General features: G+C 34.3%; 1 protein-coding gene across 2 annotated transcripts; it reads left to right on the top strand.

The window, feature by feature from the left end:
* Positions 1–782: 782 nt before the first annotated feature.
* LOC146938343 (putative helicase MAGATAMA 3) lies at positions 783–20,462 on the top strand. Of its 2 annotated transcripts, XM_085752286.1 has the most exons (21): positions 783–916; positions 977–1,092; positions 1,194–1,344; positions 2,917–3,077; positions 3,186–3,359; positions 6,414–6,605; positions 7,397–7,432; positions 8,106–8,191; positions 8,431–8,481; positions 10,132–10,243; positions 10,319–10,424; positions 11,307–11,404; positions 13,763–13,873; positions 13,959–14,051; positions 15,809–15,862; positions 16,266–16,324; positions 16,427–16,511; positions 17,645–18,013; positions 19,285–19,407; positions 19,492–19,578; positions 20,067–20,462. In XM_085752286.1, the coding sequence occupies exons 2-21, from the start codon at positions 997–999 to the stop codon at positions 20,280–20,282; spliced, it is 2,460 nt and encodes an 819-aa protein (XP_085608412.1). In that variant the 5' UTR covers positions 783–916; positions 977–996; the 3' UTR covers positions 20,283–20,462. The 2 variants fall into 2 exon arrangements, with proteins under 2 accessions (XP_085608412.1, XP_085608411.1); XM_085752285.1 differs by having other exon boundaries at positions 783–1,092.
* The last annotated feature ends 1,311 nt before the right edge of the window (positions 20,463–21,773 follow it).

Genomic DNA, 21,773 nt, shown 5'->3' on the forward strand with positions numbered 1-21,773 from the left:
AATACTCTGATTTTAAATGAAATTTTTATGTTGGGAAAGCGGGGTGTTACAATTTCGCCCAAATGGAGTGTTTTTGATAAAGGTGGTCTGCTTTAGCTAGGTTTTGGAGAACTATATATAACCTAGCTGTCCGGATTACGTTTTCCGGAAAAAAAACGACTACTTTTTCCGCCTGGTTTAAATACAGGGCGTGCGGATTTTCTTCTCCGGAATACAACCATTGTGTCCGGATTATGTTTTCCGGATTGTATTTCACCCTGACCAAAGCCAATTTTCGCAAGTCCCATGGGGCAGGGTGATTTCCAAATCCTTTCGGATTATATGATCCGAATATTGTCCGGATTACATAGTCCGGATAAAGGGTATTTTGGTCAAAAAAACAGAGCGCGCGAGAAGGCAGTAGGGTGGGAAAAGTAAATCTCTGACTGATTCCTCTTCTTCCCCATGGAGCGCCGCAGCAGAAACAGAAAACACAAAACATGAGTTGCAAATCCTTGATTACATCTTCTCTTATACAATGTTTCTCTTCTTCTCAATCTTCTTTTATTTTGACCCGACCCGGTTCGTAGAGCCCAACACGTTTTTTCCTTACGTTTCTGCTGCAGAAACTCGATCCTGACCATAAAAATGGCAAAAACGACCCAGATCCAGTGGCGGAACTGGGACGGCAAGGGGGATCCTATGCTGGGAATGACTATAATACCCCTGGTTAATATTAATATTTTCATATAATACCCTTGATTAAAATTAATATTTTCATTTCCTCTTTCCCTCTCTCTTTCATCTGAGAACACGTTCTGTTTCTTCTCCCACCACAAGCAAATCGACCGCACCGAACCACACCACCGCCGACGAGCTGCGACTGCGACCACTCTCCCTCCATCCATCATCGGTTCACCACCGCATCCTCCTCCATCCTCTGTTTCGATTCAGCTATCTTCATCTCTGTCCACAACAAAGTTGGTCGTGTAGTTACAGTTCACATACTCCGTTGTAATGGCATTGGATAAGGAAAAGCTTGAAGAAGAATCCACAATTCATCGTTTCTACAAGATTATTCTTGCTTGGGATTACGTTACTCTAGAAGCCGAGGCAATTCATTCTCCTCTCTCTCTCATTCATTTTTTTTCTTTCTTTTTTCCATTCCCAAATTCATATTTTTTGTTCACATTTTGTGTGTGTGTGTGTTTCAGAATAAGAGAAGAAACAATGGGAAAGCTACTACTTCCAAACTCGTCAACGTCAAGAATCAATACAAAGATGTTCAAGAATATGAGAACACCTATGAGCCTCTCATTCTTGAAGAAGCCAAATCACAAATCATTCGTGGCAACGAAGATGAAGGTATTTTTTTTCTTTTACTTTTTACTAATTAGTAATACTTAGTTTGTTCAAATTCCCCCTACACCAATAATAATTTGTGAAAATGACATAAATCAATGTAATTTTAGTTTATATGTGTCGGAGTCATGTTGGACACGATACATATCCTATATCGGGACACACCTAATACAAGGAGTATCTGTGCTTCATAGACGCTTATGTATTAGCTTGCATAAGATGTTTTTTTAGCAAAAGATAAACTAACGTTAAATTGTTTTTTTTTCTTTTTTCTTTTCTATAAGTTGATTTTATAAGCTATACAACAACAACGATAACAAACCAAGCATTATACCATTGAGTGGGGTTGGCTACATGAATCAAATTGTGCTAGAGAGTTCTATAATAAACCTTATTTAAATCCAACTCATTAACCTCTGAATATTTCTTAATAGTTTCTTGTATAGTTTTTTACAAGCTATGTTGGAGAACTTACGACAATAAGTTGAAAAAGCTTATGAAAACTTTCATAAGCTGTTTTCATAAGTTCTCCCAAACAGTCTAACCAGTGTTGTTAAATATCCTGTATATCGGCGCTGTACCGCTATTCTGTGTCGGAATTCAGGGTACCCAATACGATTAAGCAACTTTGAATTTTCCGAAATATCGGCGAGATTTCAAAATTCTGGTATATCAGTCATGATGCGCATATCGGAATTCTGCAATTTTAGCGTGTATATTTTATGATAAAGCCCAAAATTATATTTTATTGGAAACTGATGGCTCGGTCAAATGGGTAGCCCCAATATGATGATCCTGTCTTAGTAGAATCGGAAGTAGAGTTTGTGGACATTGATTCAGATGATTCAACAGAAGAAGTTGAAGGATGTGCCTCACTATCTGAAAATGAGGACAATGATTATGTTGGGGAAGAGGAGAATAATTAGATCTTTTATCACTAGTTAGAACTTAGAACTACCAATTATTAATTTTAGATTGAGTTTTAAGTCACTTTTAATATCTGTTTTTCGCTTTCTGCAATAATGTATGCAACTATGCATCATGCTTTGTTAGCTGTTTGAACTATTGAGATTTTGAGTTTTATATCAAATCAAATCATTTTTAATTTCTGTTTATGTAGCTTTTGTTTCTTCATTTTTAATTTCTGTTTATGTAGCTTTTATCTCTGTTTAGCATGCTTTATATGCCCGCTACGCAATCCGCTATTTGTCATATCGAATTTTTGGTGATCCGATATTTTCCGTGAAGAGATATTTCTAACACCGAGTCTCACAAAACTCATGCCAGGAGATAAGCTCAAATAAGTCAATCCAAATAGGCTTGTACTATATCACATAACAATAGCACAGTTTGTTAATATTCTTTATATTGGTTCTTATGGACAAGTTTATCAAACAGATAGCTTTTTCTAAGTTGTGTACTTGCGTTTCTTTGTTTGTTAAAATTAAAAAATGGGCACTGCATTGTTTTTCTTGTTTTATAGTTTGAAATTTGAAAAATGTAGTTGGTCTCATTTACCTTGATGCTGAAGAGTTTTTTTTTTTTTTTTTTTTTTTTTTATATTGGTGATTGCAGGGGCTGAATGGAAGTTAGGGGCGGTACAGAATCACGACAACAACAAGCCAGAACAGAGTCACAACAAGCCAGATGACTTTCATTTTCTAGAGTTTCCTTTTGATATGGAAGAGGGAGAATCAATATCACAGAATGATCTAATTCTGATTTCAAATGAAGAGGTACTAAGGGTTTAAGATTTGTGTTTTTGGACTTTGCAGATCCTGATACGATGTAATATGCACTGACATGTTTTTCCTTTTTACCTGTCAATACTCAATACTGGGAAGCGTGTAAATGACAATACTACGCATGCATTTGCTTTGGTGGAAAACGTGCAAAAATTTTCTGAACCAAAAGTTCTTCGAGTTAGACTCTATCTACCTGGAGATCATGTGAAATCAAGGCTGTTCAAAATGCGTTCTCATATAAGCGTGGAAGGGAATCCATTGCATTTTATGAAGGTAACTTGCTTTATCTTATATTGTATTCTTGCTACAAGTATGAAATATTTTATTTCTACTCTTCTTATGATTTATAATAGAAATGTTTCTTATGTAGATATTTTTCCCCTGTCAACTGTGAATTTGGATGTCCCACAAATTTTATTTCTATTAAATTTAGTTGATGTGATAATTTCGTTTAATAATCCGCTCTTTTGTATTATGCATTACATTTTTGTAAATAAAGATATTGATAATTTTAGGGTTTATTCAAAATTTTGTATTACGTCTGTTGAAATTCGAAAAAAGAATGCTGTTTTTTGTTTTATAGGCACTATGTAGGTCTCCCTGGAATAGTAGAACCACCTGAAGAATTTACATGTCAGGGCCTTTTATATACAAAGATGCTCGGAGTTTGTATCACTAAAGGTAGTCCACAATAAGATATAAACTAAACATAGCAATTTCATAATACATTCATTTATTCTCAACAGTTTCTTCCATTGACAATATGTGCACTGGTTCAGCTGCATGAAAATAATTGCATTTGATGCATTTTATGTATTTCAATTGTATGTATGTAGTTTTACACATATGATGGTATATTTGGAAGTGTGAGGAGGTTGGCTAGTTTACATTCAAGCCCCTTTTGCAATTGAGATTACTTTTTTGATTGGCTAGTGCTTGAATAAGGCCATGTATTTGATTGTTTCTCAATTGGTAGGTTACTCGTTAAGGCATGTGGTGTGCTCTAAACTAGGAAATGTGGCAACCTCTTTCTGCCCAAACTTTTTGTACCCGTCCTTTATTTTCCCCGAAATCTTATTAGAGTAGATTTCTTGTCTAAAGAAAGTTGAATTTAGCATTAGCATTTTTCAAATGTTCGTTTTGCTTTTTATTTAACAAATCTAGCATATACATTTCACTTTTACCAATGTATTTTTTTTTCGAACTGGGAGAAATGTGATAGACAAGGGCATCCATCCCAAGTATGTTCGCACCGCTAACCTAAGAAGACACACAACAAACATACAAATATTATTAAAAATGAAAAGAGAAAACAAACCTGGGGTAACAAGTTACAAAACCAAAACCCAAAAAAAAAAGGAAAAGAACATAGACTTGGCCACACCCAGACAAATGAAAACTTATGAAAGCTATAAAACGGTAGACCAAACTTCTAACGAAATAAGTCCAAACTAATAAAAGCAAGGATATCATTTCTCCAATAATAACATCGAGAACTAATGCCAACAGATGCCAATTTATCCGCACATGTGAAAACATTGAACTACATTGAGGAAATCAACTGAATATAGTTTTGCCATTTGGATCCGAGTCTCCAAGGAACAAGATTAGGAGAGGAGAACTACGAGTAGAATTACATTATGAATATCATTATGATCCATTATGATCGCGAAAAATAACTCCACCTCCAGCACGATAGGGAGTTCCTTTAGCAGCTCCATCAGTTTTATCTTTGATCCAATGACAAGGAGGAGGAACACAAATACCTTCAATGATGCGAGGGACTTAACTGGGATGATCAGAAACACCAAAAGCCTTAAAAAGATCGCCTTCATCCAAGGAAGACCACTTTGCGACTTTTTGTCCAATTTCCAATAGGAGATGTAGAATTAAAAACCATGTTGATAGCCGATCTGAGAGAAAGCTGTTTATTTTTAAAGCTGAGTGAATTTCGACATGACCAAATAAACTAGAGGATATTGATTATTGCAACAACCAAAATATCATGAACATGAGGATGACAATAGCTGTCGTACAAATTGAAAATAAAATTTGTAAACGTTAAATCAACTTGAAAACGCCAAATAGATCCAAGCTAGGCAAAATAAGAACAGATGCATCCACTGTGTTTCAGATGCTCCAAATCTCCCCTAGTTTGCAGTCAAGGCTACAAATAGAGACCACAGTGCATCCACTGTGTTTCAGGTGCTCATCTGTAGGCATGCGATTCTGTAACAATCACCAAGATATTTTCACTTTTTTTTTTTTGTATAGCTTGGTTGTTGTTGTTATTAGATTATGGGATTTAGAATTAGTTTCTACCAAATTTATTTCAAGATAACCACAATAGCAGAAACCAGCATTAGGCCAGAGGTGTGCATGAACTGAAGGCACCTCGCTGTAAGCCATTGAATGTTGACCCTTTTCTTTTAAGTACACTGAATGAAAGGAAGTATACAATATTTGTGTGTTGTATATAAGTTATAATTAACCTTCACCACAATTTAACCAAGCCTGACCTGATCAATTACTGTAATATCACATTGTAACACCAATTAATGGAAGTGTAGAACTTCCATATCGAAATGTTCAAGGTTGGGATTTGATACAGTTGATATGATGTGTTAGCATGTTGTCAAGTAGAGGCTATAGTGCACCTTTTGGAAACAAATCGCAATCATTGTCTCAATTATATTTGCTGAATCTTATGAGTAGCTACTTGCCCCAAAATGAAAGATTCAAATTATGTTGTGGTGCCATCATGAAATAGGCCGTAGCTTCATGAGGCCGTAGCAGAATCTATAGTTGTGTTGCGTAGCATAGCGGCACTTAGGTGCTACACAAAATCTCATTACTTTGCATTTTTTAGTGGGTGGTTGTAGTGGCCAAATATTATCCAACTCGATGTTATAGCAGATGCAATAGTAAAACTGCTGGTTTTGAACCTGATCAGCATTGTACTTGTCTAACGCAAGCTTGGAGAGGCTAATGAGATGACGGCGAACATCACCCGTTATGCGAGTGGGACCGACAGTGGCAGCAAAATAGTCTAGAGGGCTGATAGCATCAAATTTCTGTCCAGAATTATATATTCTTGAAGTTTACGTAATTTTCAGTTTTTCGTTTTCTCTGTTTCCTCATTATGTTGAAGACTTCATCTCTAAGAAACAGTCAATCAAATGTTATTTTCATAGAATGAAACCACTTGTGTGTTATTTTATATTTAGGGAGCTTTATCCTTGAGTAATAATTTGTGTTATTAGTTTGTAAGGCTTACAGGTTTTATTTATTGTTTTCTTACCAGTGAAGATTCTTATAAATATGCAGATGTGCAGTTTATCTACCATTGCTCGTGAGTATGTGGCTATACGAACGATAAGCAATCTCCCATTCAAGGATTTAATATTAAATGCTGTTGGAGAGGATTTTGGTTCAGAAGCTGAAGGATGGAAAATCCCTTTACCTTTGGATGAATATGTTAATGATAGTTTCAATCCATATCAACGTGAGGCCATAACAGTAAGTTTTTACTCTAGAAGTTGAGTGCATTAAATAAAACGTGTTTTCCAACCTGTGTTTTTAGCTTTATTAATTATCCTTTGTTTTTATTTTGTATTTTCAAAGCAATGCAGGGTTGTTCCTCCGTGTCATTGTTAGTAACTTTATATTGTTTGGAAACAATAAACAAGAGTGTCTGGAAATTAGTTAAGATGGCATATTGTCATGTTGGGATTTGGCATTTAATTAAGGATGTTGTTATGCTTAAAATATGTGATATATGACTTCTAGTGTATTAACGTGAATAAATTATAATAGTCTTATATTTTTCTTTTCTCCTTTTCAAGTTCTGCCTATACTCTCAACATGTTTCTTGTCACACGTTTTCTTCTTCTGTACATGTTTGAAATTTCACTTGCACTTGTCACTGTTAAAGGCCTTGACTTTGACTTTTTCAGTCCCAACATTAAAAGACGCTGTCTGTTTGGATGCAGTGTTCAAGTACATTTTAACGTTTGAACATCATATTTTGTCAAAATTAACTTTTGTAACAGTAATTTTTTTTAACTTTTTATTTTGATGCTCATCCATATATTCACTCTTATATTGAGTGAAAAATGAGCCGACCTAGTTGATGGCAGAGGGATAGTTGATCAAACACTTTTGGTCAATTGTTACTCTTCACTTTCTCATGAAGATTTTCCTCTTTTTTATTTGACGCATAATTCATCAAGGCATTTATTGGAGTGTAGATTTCAAAGCTCATGTACCATCTGTTAATTCCAGAGAATTTTTTTATTTTCCTGTTGCAGGCTGGTCTATTATCAAAAACCTTTGTTCTGATACAGGTTTGTCTGTGTGCCTTGCTTCTGCAGTGAAATTCTTTTAATATTTTGCATGCTTCCCTTTTGTTTTATGTAATACGTTATGTTTATATTGAATTCTTGTCTTAAGACTGGTTTGTTATTGTTGGGAATTGGGAAATTTCATTACAAAGAACTGTCCATGTCTAGCTGTCATGCAACCATTTCCCCCTGTTTTTTTGGGGGAAATAACATGAGTTTTAAGGTTTAAAGAAAAAGGGAAATTAGTTCAAATTTTCTTTTTTGACCTAAAAAAGGGAAATTAGTTTAAATTTTCTTTTTGACCTGAAATTAGTTCAAATTTTCTTTTCTTAGACAGTTTTTAGCGTTCTAAGAAACATGACTGGCCAGTTAAATTGGTTGGTCCATGATTTGGTTCAGTTCTTGTAAGAGATCTATTTTATTGTTTTCCTTTTGTATTTCTTATAATACAAAGCTTGCGAAACAGTTGTTGGGTGAGAGTTTGTTATTTATTACCACAAGAGCATAGGTTATGATGTTTATCTATAGTATATTGGGAGGTCCTATTTCTTGATAATGTACTTGGTTATGTAATTTCCCCCCTGCTTGATATTTTTATGCTTCTGTCTTCGTTTATCAATGTGTAGTTACAACCTTTTCAAAAAACTAATAATTGAATCTAACCAACTCATTTTAGGGGCCTCCGGGTACTGGGAAGACTCAGACCATACTTGGGATTCTGAGTACTATTTTACATGCAACACCAATGAGAGTGCAGTCAAAGTAAGTAAAAGATCTTTATATATTTCTCCATTCTTTTATGATTACTGCTTCTACTTCTGGCTTCTATTGTTATTGTCTTGAGCAAAGATGTTATCTTAAGAGCATTTCTAGTAGAGGTGAAATTTTGATGCAATTTTCTCTACTACAAAGCATGCCTTAAGTACGTTAGCTATATAATCTCACACTTTTGCCTTATACTTCTCTGTTATATATTTATTTTTATTTTATTTACTTTTTAGGAACGGGACCTTCGAGCTAAAGCAGGTGCCACATTTACCAATTGAGGAGAAGTAAGTTTTGTTTTGACAACATCTGCACTTTAATTTACTGATGAAAACTTAGCTTTCATGGATTTTGGTTTTCTCCTGTGATTCTAATTTCGGACTGGCTTGTTCTTTTTATTTCCATATTGAGACATTTTTAAAATAATTTTATTCTATTAATGAGATATCAATCTGCTCTTCTCTTTTCATTCTTGGTTTCTTCTGGCTTCTTGTGTTATACATTTTAGCTCTGTGGCTGTACTTATCTTCCAGTAATTCATATTTGAAATGGTTTTGAATCAAATTGGAAATGCAATACGAGCAAAATCCAGTATTTATTGTAAATATAAGTATCAAGAAACTAGCTGTAACTAAGTGCATTTTTTCTTGGTTTCTCTTCATCTAAGTTGGTTCAACTTTACATTGCATCACATGAAGCTTGGAAGATTATTTAAAGCTGAGGGCATGATTTTCGGTCTTTTATGTTATTAAATCATTTGTTTGATATCTGCATTGTCGAAGGATAAATGAGAGAGAAGTAAGACATGCTTAAATTTAATTCAGAATTTTCCACAGTCCCATGAAAATATTTGGATTAGAATATTAAGTAGGTTGTTATTTAGTAAGACACTTTGCTTAAAGTAGAAGGCTAAATGATCGATTATTGGATGATCACTTAAAAATAAAAAGTTGTACTCATGCCGAGCACTTCATGGACACTTTGGATACAATACAACTAGCTGCAGTTTCAATTTTTTCCTGAAATTTTATTCCAATACAAATAGGGACCAGAATACCGCGATAATTAGATAATTCATAGTATTTCTTATGTATACACTGATTCTTGCTCTCTTTTAAGACAATAATGATTTCTTTTGAGTGAAGAGTATGAGTTATGATAATTTTATAGAGCAATGATATTCGTACAACCATTTGTTGACAATTTTTGTGACAACCTTCTTTTTCTTTTTCTCTCTTCTTATTGGCCAAAAACAAAAGAGAGAGAAAAAGGAAGAGAGAGACTAAGAACATAATGTATGAGAGAGAAAGTTGTTCAAAAGTTGTCACAAAATGGTTGTACAAATATCATTTCTCAATTTTATATGTTCCATTTATCATTGCATGTCCTATAATTTTCAAACTTATATGCTCCTGTGTCTTATGGAATCCATGTTCTATGTTCTAACTAACAAGTCAACATTATTTGGTGGAGTGTTAGAAATTTTGATTGATGACATATTCTTATGGCAAATAACTTCCTCACTGATAAAGTTGATTCTGGCCTTCTTAGTAGTTAGTATTCCTTATGCAAAATGGCTCCCTCTTTCATCTTGGTATTTTTTAGACAGTGTTGCACACGTAATTATCTTATAATATGTTCCTATTAAATGATACATTCATTCTGTTTTCATCTTCTCGATTGGTTTTAGTTTGTCAGCTCTCTTGTTATTGGATTGTAAATTTGTCAGCTCTTCTCATTTTTATTTGTTTAAGAATCAATTTACGACGCTGACCATTTCTACCATTAGACCATACTAATCAAAAGAGAACTAAAAATGGTTGTTATAATAGCTTTGTTAGTGTATTCTGTATTGTGCTAAATATATTATATCTTGGTAGAAGTTTTTTTTATTTTTTTTATTTTTATACAATTTTCTTTTGTTTTTTCTTTTGCAGACATAGACATTGGAGATCAGCATCTCCATGGTTACATGGCATCAATCCAAGGGATAGTCTGATGCCAAAAGATGGTGATGATGGTTTTTTCCCAACTACTGGAAATGAATTAGTAAGTGCTTTACAATTCATCAGTTAAGTTTCTTAGTTTTACAAAACAATGTCTAATAATCATGGGTGTGATCAGAAACCTGAAGCTGTAACTTCAACTCGTAAGTATCGTGTAAGAATTCTAGTATGCGCCCCTTCAAATTCTGCCCTTGATGAGATTGTGTTGCGGGTTCTCAGTGGAGGTATGAAGTCTCACTTGCCTTTCTTGTTGTCTTTTTATATTAAGCAACAATAGCCACACTTAGTTCAGTTTCTTCTTCTCACATAATACTTGTTTTGTTTAAATGCTTTTATTAAGGGAAAACGTTTAATTAGAGAATGTAGTCTAAGCTGATTAACACTTAGTTAGTTTTGTTAATTGTATTCTAAGCTTGCTGTGCATGCTGTTCGTAGCTGAGTACAGCTGGCTCTATCTTCCTCTATTCAATCATAATATGAATACACAAAATTCTGTTAGATATTCAGTTACAGTTTCTTCTCTCTTTCTCTCTCTCTCTCTCTCTCTCTCTCTCTCTCTCTCTCTCTCTCTCTCTCTCTCTCCCCCCCTCTCCCTCTCCTCTTATTGTTCAAGCTTTCAGCATTGTTCAACAGTGGCTGAACTTAAACAAGGTTGTGCTTTCATCCTGCATTCACTTGCATGAGTTGACAATGCTACTTTCATACATCACAGTATTTGACAATTAGTCAACTGAAAGTAATTCTACATTGAAATGTAATGCTTATAGTTTCAATACTTGCACAATTGGAATGATTATATATTTTAAAATCAGAGACGATACATAGTATGCATTTTGATGTTACCCCCAATTTTAGGTCTCTATTTGTTGCCAGTGATCATTATTCTTGGGTGGGGGTTAGAGGTTTAGCTGGGATACCCGTTATTAGGATGTTATTGCCAACCAGGTGGTGCGGCTAGTCCTTGTAATTAATTACGCTGTATTATAAGCAGACTGGACTGAACTTGTATTTTTTAATTTTTTTTTCTTCTCTTGTTAATTTTCTTATATACATATGTTTTATAATTATATATTTAGTTTTTAATTATTGTTCATGAATATTCTTAGGTATCCACGATGAAAATAACAGAGCTTATTGCCCGAAAATTGTGAGGATTGGTCTCAAAGCACACCATTCTATCAAGGCTGTTTCCCTAGACGAACTTGTATGTTGATTTATCAGATTAAACCAAATGTCTCTTAAACTAGCTATGACACTACTGCCATTATTATTTGATCTTTCGCATCACTACCTTAAAATGTTATGATAGCATGATCATGCATGACCACTCATGAAGCAGGCTTAACTATTGATTATAAAACACTTAGATAATCTAAGATCTAAATGTTAGATGAATAAGCTTATTTTTGAGCTTATGCAAAACAGCTTATGCAAATAAATAAGCTTTTACGTATTATTTATAAGCTATTCAAGGTAGTTTATGAAAAAAAATGCTTGTGAAGGTACAATTTTCGTTAGCGAGAAAGTTATGAAGTATCATAAAAACTTATTTATTTGTATAAAGCTATTTTTCATAAGCTAAAAAATAAGCCAATCCAAACGGGCCCTTATTCATGTACAGAACATTTCCTATTTGGAATTAACTGTCCAGGTAAATGTGTGGCATGCATCTTTGAAGGTTTTGTTTCATTACAGACAACTGTAGCAATTCTCATTATTCCCCCATGGATGCATCCCATTTCTGCCTTATTGTCAAAAATAGCTATGTGGAAATTGGTGCTGAACAACGGTGATAGTCTGCATGGTATTAAGGTGTAGGTGACGTGTTGAAGGTTAGGAAGGGATGCAGTGGCGGGACGCATGGAGAATAGTCACACTGAGCATAACAGAATGCTGATGTGGCAGGTGTGATAGGAGAGATAAATAAGATAAATTAAATGTTAGGGTGCGAGGAAAGGGGGATTAGCAGAAATTCGTAGAGGTGTATTGGGAGTTATCGGAAGTTAGCACCTCAAAGAACTAGCCTAGTATCATAGAGTTCAGTTTCTGTATTCTGAATCTCCGATAAAATAATCTGATTTCTGTAATCGGTGATTATTCTGATTTTTCACAGTCAAATACATTCTATCATTCAAGATGTGTCTCACCAAATACACTATTGAATAGTTTTCTGTCATTTTCTTGTTTATTTGAAGTTGAACATGAAAGCACAATAAGTTGCAGTGTTGATTAAGAATTTAGACACATTGTAATAGTTGGCTTTTTTACTTCTCCTTCTCCTTCATCTTATATTATTCGGTCTTTGCTCAAGAATTTAGGGCCCATTTTATGGCCAGGATAGGATAAAGACATAATATGATATTATGGGCAGGATAAACACTTGTCATGTATGTGTTTGATGCTCACTCGGATAATAACGTAATAGTGTGTGTGTGTGTATATATATATATACACACACACACACACACACACACACACACTTTAGTATTTAAAATGTGCATTTGTTGTTAATCTAATGAACAAGTTGACTATAAGGGTTTGAGGTTTGTAAGCTCCCCCTGAGTCTAATAGTACTTTAAGGTGAGGTATATCCTTCATAAAAAACACAGATCTCAACAACCAAATTGGTTACTGCATTTCACAACAATTCATCTTCATCCCTTCAATTTTTATTCAACTCAAAACTCATATTCACATTGAATCCATAAAAAAAATACTAATACAAATTAGGGAAAATTAAAGAAACAAAACCATGAACCCAGAAAACAAATTTAATCTTTAAAAAACCCCCTCAGGAACAGGTTGGGATGAGGAACGAGTTGTATCAAGGAATCAAAAATTAATTTTTGCACCCAAAACTGTAGCAAAGCAGTGGCGATAAAAAATACCCTCAAAGAAGAGTCTTAGATTTTTCTCATGTTAAATCAAGGAATCTACAATTTGGGATGAGGAACGAGTTGTGAGAGACGGAGGTTTCAATTGAATACGGAACGATTTTTGGGAGAGAGAAGGTTCTGTGGTTTGTTGTTTTGAGGGCGAAATAAGAAAAAGGTTTCCTAATTGGATAGGTTATTTCTAACCCAGCCAATAGTCAGGATAGAAAATACAAAGGTCCGTCAGGATAGGATTAATAATAGGATTAATGTATCATGTCCAATTGGTTTATCAAACAAAAGATAAGAGTAGGATATGATAGATTTATCATATCCTGCCTCCTTATCCTGGCCATCAAACGGACCCTTGGACACATTGAATAGTTGGCCTTTTCTTCAAGAATATAAATTGAATGTGATACATATTTTCTAGAACGGGAAACCTTTGAGTTAGAAAGTAGTTTGAATATTGAATTGGAATCTTTGCCTTGATTTATTATATAGTGCGTGTTTGGATTAGCTTATTTTGGAAAAATATTCTTTTTTATTCTTGCTTCTCTAGATAGCTTTTGGAAGAAAAGACATTATTTCTCATCAGTAGGCTGTTCATATTGCAATTTGAATGGTTCATATGGGATTAACAAATGTCATCCGGGGTCAAATTTTGATGTTTAAAATTTGACTTGCAGCTGAAAAAAAAACGTAGTGCCAACATATCATCTACTGGTAAGCAGAATAATGCTTCTGCAGGAAGCAACGATGACACTATCCGAGCTGCAATTTTGGATGAGGCCACAATTGTATGTATTTCAAGGTTTATGTTTAATTCAAAATAAAATGCAATAAGCAATGTTATTTTCTCATTATCTTCTTTGGTCTTTGCAGGTCTTCTCCACCCTCAGCTTTAGTGGTTCAAATGTTTTCAGTAAACTAAGTCGAAACTTTGACGTTGTGATTATAGATGAAGCCGCACAAGCTGTAAGAGTGAAATCTTCTTTGGTTTAATTTCTGAATCATCTACTAGATTGTTTTCAATATAAACTTGGCAATGTTTTGTCCAAAGAAGTTCCTTCATATTCTAGAAATATTGCGTGACTATCATGGGGAGATTGTTAGAGGCTTATCCATGACTGTAGTACCACAACAAGGGTCAACTTGGAGCCCATACCTTATCATATTTGTCTTGTTGGACTTGCTAAACATACCCAATAGCCGGCACCATGGTGTATGTTCTTTGCAAATGATATAGTCCTAGCTGGATACTCAGAATTAACAAGACGGTAGTTAGAGTTGTGGACACCAGCCTTGACTTTCGTTTAAGTAGAAATAAAACAGTATATGGAATGCAAATTTAGTGGTGGCACACAGATTCTAGCTTAGAGGAGAAAATCAGAGAATCATGTCACAGTTTTCATGGTTTAAGTATCTTATTCCATCGTACAAAATGACTGGGAGATAGAGAGAGATGTCAATCATAGAAGATTCAAATAGGGTGGATGAAATTAGTGAATGCTTCTATTGTAACTTGTGATTGAAAATATCACTCAAGCTTAATTGTAAAAATATCCCAAATCTATAAGGTGATACAGTTCTCTTGATAAGAACTGAAGCAGGACTGGGTGAAGGGGAATTGTTTGTCCCCAGAGTTTATTAATTTTGAAAAAGAGTAAAGATACACTGAGGAAAGGTACTCCCCACTACTGCTGATTCCCAACAATTAAACTGAAAGCAAAAGATCGTTCTAACAAGAGGGAGGGAAGTTCCTATACAAGGGAATAAGGGAGAAGATCTTTAAGCTACTGACTCCTAAAAACCAGGGCATATAACAACCGTCAACCCCTAACTGCATTTGTAACAGATATGTGAATGAACATTATCAATCCATATATTCCTGGGAATAGATTTCCATGCCTTGAAACAATCATACCCATAGTATTCACTCTGTTTCTGTCCGAAGCTTTAGGGAAAATATCAGCTAACTGGTCTCCACTTTGAACATGCTTATGCGAAATCAGCCCATGCTGAAGATGTTGCCAACAAAAAAGCCCTTAGAGGCCGGTTTTGTAAGGTTGAGTTAGGCCCAACCCAAATTTTAAGAGTTAGTCACAGTTCAGGGACACTGGTCACACAATCGCTACACACTAAATCATTCTATCAAATTCTTACTGAAACCAGATAACTGACCAAGCCTGAACCCATTCACCACAGGTTCAACAGTTTCAGTGTCATACAACTGTGAAGTGTTTGTATTTTCATCAAGTAGCAGAGCACAAACACAATCAAGAGCCCCTCAACTTAGAAGGCAATGCCCCCGATATCTTGAAACAGCAGTTTTCTTACTAATTTAGAAGCAAGACTCCTGATGGACAGCACCATGTTGAAAAAAAAGATGAACAAAGAGAAAATGATAGGACGTAACACAATTATTTTTGGAAGTGGCATATATATATATATATATATATATATATATATATATATATATATATATATATATATATATATATATATATATATATATATATATATATATATATATATATATATATATATATATATATATAGAGTACCTTGAGATAATTTAAACATTTAATGGTTCAGTTCCTGACTATTTAGTTGAGTTTTTTGTTAACTTATTAATATTTGTCATGAGTAATTGTCAATATGAAATGATAATGAATGTTGCCTATGTTATTGATTTACTTCATCTCTTTATATGACATGTTAATTCTAAACAGGTGGAACCAGCAACTCTTGTTCCCTTGGCCAATAAATGCAAAAAAGTTTTTCTGGTATTTTCAATACTCTTCCTTTCATTATATTACTCTGCTATTTTTATATTTTATAATATTTAAGTTGAATTATGTCTTAATATGCCCAGTTTTACATGTTAACTATCTAACTATCACTTCAGTACAAATTTCAATGGAAGAAATACCTTTTGACAACATCTGTAAAGAAAGTGAATTATTATCCATCGTAGCCTTTAACTTAAAAGGTGTGAAATGGTATGTAGAAAGAAAAAAAATCAAAATTCTTGTTTGCTAATTGTTTAAACAAGCCTACCAAAAGAAAATATTATTGTGCAACAATTATAATTGAACCTTTTATAAATGTGCTGGAATAAACACTTTTGAAAATCATTTGGGATAATGTTGTTCTTACCACTGTTACTCTTTCTTGCTATTTCCTAAGGTTGGTGATCCAGCTCAACTTCCAGCAACCGTAATTTCGGACATTGCTAAGAATCATGGGTAAGCAAATTATGTTGCGGATAGTTGTATTGATATGATACATAAATCAAATCTTTTGATTAAGACCTGATTTTTGTGTATTTTATGATTCTTGAACTTAAGATATGGAACAAGCTTATTTCAAAGACTGATGAAGGCTGGTTATCCCATTAAAATGTTGAAGACACAATATCGAATGCATCCTGAGGTTGGTGCTTATGTTTAGCAGACTCCTCCAAAATTGTTTTGTTCAATATGTGTGCTTATTTTGTGATTAAATGAATATCAAAAGGTTGAGGCATGAGATAATTTCATTAGCAAACTAAGTAGATACTTCTAAATTTTGATGTATTTTTATTTGGCAGACTCATACTATTTGGTACAAACAGATACTAAGACCCTTGATACTGGAATAAATACATCAAACAATTATTCTTGTCATTTTGGAAGACTGTTTTGCAACAAATTTATACTTAAGAAATATTTATTAGTTGTTAATCTGCGCGTCTAAAATATGCACCACAAAACTAAGTTTCAAAGGCATCATATGGCTGTGATTAGTAGTCCCCTTCTCTCTTCTTGAGTTACTACCCTGATTTAGTTTTCTTTATTCCGATTATGTAAATATTTTGTTTACATCTTTATGATATTAGCTCTTATTCTTATCCCTATAATTTAGCGGTCTTGATTGTAAACTTTTGATTATAAATACATTAGGCTGAGGGTTTAGTCTCAAGAAATTCAATCAATTCATTCAAGATGGCTTGGTTACCCTCGCTATTTTTTTTTTTTTAAGTCTGGTCCTGTAGCAGCCATGACTGCCGCCTCTATAGTGCAGCGTCGTCACCGGAAGGCTCCCATCTGCCACTTTCCAAATTTTTGTCGCTGTAGAAGTCCTCATGCACTGTCACCACCTGCCATCCTTTTCGGATGAGTTTAGCAAAACTTGAGTAAAATTGAATTGTTGTGTTTTAAATTGAAGCATATATATTACAAATGTCAAATCGAAAACGTAGCAAAATATTCAAGGCTTCACATTCAGAGTTCGTTTGTATTTTCCCTTGGATATGATTTCTTTGCATTACGAAGAAAACATTTACCTGTAAGATAGAGTTTCTTGAAAAGCATCAACTGATAAACTAAGGATTCTATTCTACCAATCATGCTAGGATGTGGGCTTTGAGAATCGAAGATTTAGTCCTCTATAATTTCTTTTAGATAAATTTCATCACTATGTTGCTATCTTCTGTTATTTACTTTAATCTTCGTTCTGTGTTTTCTCAATCTCAAAATTTCCTGACACTTTTTCTCTGTAATTTTTATTATATTATGATCAAACAGATAAGAAGCTTTCCCTCGATGGAGTTTTATGACAATTCCTTGGAAGATGGGGAGGGCGTCAAAATACAGACAGAACGAGATTGGCATAGGTACCGCTGCTTTGGCCCATTTTCCTTCTTTGATATACACGAGGGAAAAGAAGCTAAGCCATCTGGGAGTGGTTCGTGGGTAAATGTGGAGGAAGTTGATTTTGTCCTGTTATTGTATCAAAAATTGGTATCACGTTATCCCACACTCAAGTCAGGAAACCAAGTTGCAATTATATCACCCTACAGTGGACAAGTTAACCTCTTCAAACAACGTTTTGAAGAGACTTTTGGCGTGTCAGCAGAGAAATTAGTGGATATATGTACCGTTGATGGTTGCCAGGTAAACTAGCTTTATGATAATTATATGGTAGCCTTCTTTTTCATATTTGCTTTTGGTGTGTGTTAAATAATCAACAATTGCAGACTGTTGGAAATCCCGCCCCGACCGTGAGGGGGTTGTGTTGGTAATCCCACCTTAATTGTGATCTGCCCCTAGTTGCCTTATGTTGGCTTGTCTTTGAGAGGGTGGATTTAGTCCCGCATCGGTTAGATAGGAAGCTTGATCAGAGTTTATAAAGAGGAGGCACTCCTCACCTTACAAGCCGGTTTTGTAAGGATGAGTTAGGCCCCAAATTTCAACACAGACACTTGAAAATGGTTCTAAATTTTAATCATTTGGAACATCATTAACCCGACATCTTTTTTTTTGGTGGTGTCCGGGGTTCGAACCCCGGACCTCTTGCATATATTATGCATTGTCCCTACCAACTGAGCTAAGCTCACAATAATATTACTGTAAAGGGCATTTGAAATAACTTATTTGAGTTTATCTTATAACATAAGCACCCATGCAAGTGTTTGGAAAATCTTATGAAAATAACTTATATAGAACTAAACAAAAGTAGCCTATACATTGACATATACAATAAATTGACATATACAACAAGTGCCCATTTTTGCCAAGAGCGCTGCTATGGTGCACGACGTTTTTTGCCACACGACATTGCACGAGATGTACGTGGCAGTCCTGAATTTCTTTAAATCAAATTTTGATTAAAATAAATTTTTAAAATTGAAATAGCGTATAATGGAATACACAGGTCGTGTGTATTTGACGACATCAAGTGTCGTGCCATTAAGCATTATGCTTTTGCCAATTACTGCCCCCAGGGCACCAAGTTCATTCTGCACCAACATAATGTTTCCACTCAAACTAATATACTACTTATTTGCATGAATTGTCTGTACCTTTTGATGGTGTGATGGCGGAGCAAACTGGTATTGTTCCTATATAATAATGTGAATAAGGAAACAAATATCTAATCTTTCACAGAGAAGAAACTAGAGCCATTCATTTGAAGCATTTTTTACATTGTTCCAGTGGGTGGGTCTTGTTGCACAGTTTTCCCAAGATTGAATTTATAAAACTTAGAAAGTTGGAGGAATAGTTTGTGGTTAATTGAATTGTGTATTTTATAATGTCTTTCATCTCAATTGGTTGTCACTTAAAGGATTGCAATAACTTGGGCTTCTTCCCTCTCTAATATGCTTCTTACGTGGTAATCACATTGAATTTGGGACTAAAGACGAGTACTCTCATTTCTTTTTCAGGGGCGTGAAAAGGACGTTGCAATATTTTCATGTGTCAGAGCAAGTAAAGAAGGAGGTATAGGGTTTGTGGATGACATTCGACGAATGAACGTTGGGATCACCAGAGCAAAGTCTGCAGTGTTGGTACTGTATCATTTTGGGGTTAACATTATTCTTTCAACAATTACCATAGCTGTAACGTGATGCATTTATGTTGTGTTTCTGTAGGTGGTTGGGTCTGCCTCAACATTGAGGAGGAACGTACAATGGAACAAGCTTGTGGAAAGTGCTGAGAAAAGGGACTGTTTCTTCAAAGTAAATCTTCTGAGAAGTCACTTACATGTCTTCTAACAGTCATGCAGTAAAACTCAACGCATTAAAATTTTAATTGAGCCTACCTGGTCAAAATTTGCATGCTTTATTACTCTTTCATTCAGTATGCTTTTTTTAATAAGCTTTCATTTAGAATGTTTAGATATCAAGTTTTAGGTCACAACTTGAATCCATCTAATTTGATATCGACCCAAATATTTTTGCAAGTCGTACTTGATGTTGAAGTTAAAATGCATGTTTGAATTCACTTTTGTCAGGTAAAATTTATTCTAGAAATATAAAACTGAGTTTGATATGTTTGAGTGTTCTCAAGTGGATTTGTTTTTGCCTCTATAATAGATTCTAACTTGAAGTTGTGATTTATATTTGTAGCCTCTACCAATAATTTTTAATCTTAAATTTATTATTCAACTCATTTTTACGTCACCATATAACCAAACAAACACTGACACAACAATTTCCTTATGCAGGCATCTAAACCATATCCCTCATTCTTAAGTGATGAAAATCTTGAATCCATGAAGAAAAAAACAGATGAACCACCTGAGGAGACAGAAAGTGCTGATAGAGTAAACAATGATGCTCGAATGGACAATGTTGCAGAACATACTTATCAAGAGCAAGCTGATGACAATGATTATGGAGATGGGGATGCTGACATGGGTTATGGAGGTGATGATGATTAGGATTACTAGTTAGAAATTAGAATTTGTATAGATGAGCAGAAAGGTTCTGTTTATGAATTTTACCAGGACTAAGGTAAATTTTAAACTGGATTAGACTCCAATTTTTTTTTTTTGTTTTGAAAGATCCAATTAATAATAGTAATGTGTCACCTTTGATGCAAAAAAGAAAAAAAAAGAAAATCTTATTCATCTCCTTCCTACTTAAGTGTTCTTTATGAATATGATGATACTGTTTCCAACAATTAAATTTATGACAAATTTACTACGAAGAAAAGTTATGTGAAACCATACATTTGTCTTGAAGACACTTTTCCTTAGTTATCCAAGTATAGAAATCCGATTGAAATATTTTATTATTAAGTTATCCCTTGTGAACTTGGTAATTCTTAGTTCAATTGATAGAGTTTATTTATATGGCGTGCGTTAAGATCTTACTGGTAGATAATGTGCAAATACTTGAATCAATTTCTTTGAGCCTTAAGGCATGAGATCTAGGTAGCCTAAACTATTTATATATATAAAAGAGTTTTGATTAATTATAATTAGGGTCTTTTTTTAGAAATAAATATAATTAAGGTCATGTTAATTTGTGTTCTTTGTTTTGGGTTAAGTAACTTAGTGGCTAGAATTTACCTTTTAAGGTGAATAATTTGGGTCTCTGGGTTTGAACCCCGACCTCTGCATATATTAATGCATTGTCCTTCCAATTGAGCTATTAATTTGGGTCTCTGGGTTTGAACCCCGACCTCTGCATATATTAATGCATTGTTCTGCCAATTGAGCTATGTTAATTTAAGGATGGTATTATATTTTGAAAACATCATTTTTTTTTTTTTGGTCTTAGATGAAGTGGTAATCCATTGAAATTAAAGTCACGCACAACTCTGAAATTATATATTTCGAAATTTTATAAAAAAACGTTTCGGATTACATAATCTGGACGGGATAAAATTGAAAATTTGGAGGGCACTCGAGGGACAAGAAGGGTGGGGAAAGAAATTCTTCCTCCTTTATCCACTACCTTGTTGGTGGATGTTATGGTCTCCTATGGCCTAGGCCTTAATTTGTTTTTCTTTTATCCCTCTGTTCTTTATTGATAAAAAGGCATAGGTTATCGCTCTTTTGAGGCCACTAACTAATGTTTGAGAGTGATCACACTCTCAAACACTCGTCAAAAAAAGGAGACTAATTAACGCAGAGATTCACTACATTAAAGGTTTCATTAGAATCAGATATGTTGAGGAATGTTAAAGTCACACTCTCAATCACACTCCTTTTACACACATGTCACATATGAAGCCACGTCATCCAAGCTAAGCAGATTTCTTATGTGACACGGTTACTGATCTTGACCGTCGAATCTAAATTGATGGTCAATATCATTTAATATTGAATAAATGAATGTGTAATCTAATCTAATTAGTCTGATCCTGAGTCGATAGCCAAGATTGATTACAGTGTAAAACTCTGGTATTATTGCTGCAGCGAATC

The sequence above is a fragment of the Medicago sativa genome, chromosome 3 (genome assembly GCF_051527215.1).
Source record: "Medicago sativa cultivar Bolivia chromosome 3, Bolivia_mono, whole genome shotgun sequence".
NCBI lineage: Eukaryota > Viridiplantae > Streptophyta > Magnoliopsida > Fabales > Fabaceae > Medicago > Medicago sativa.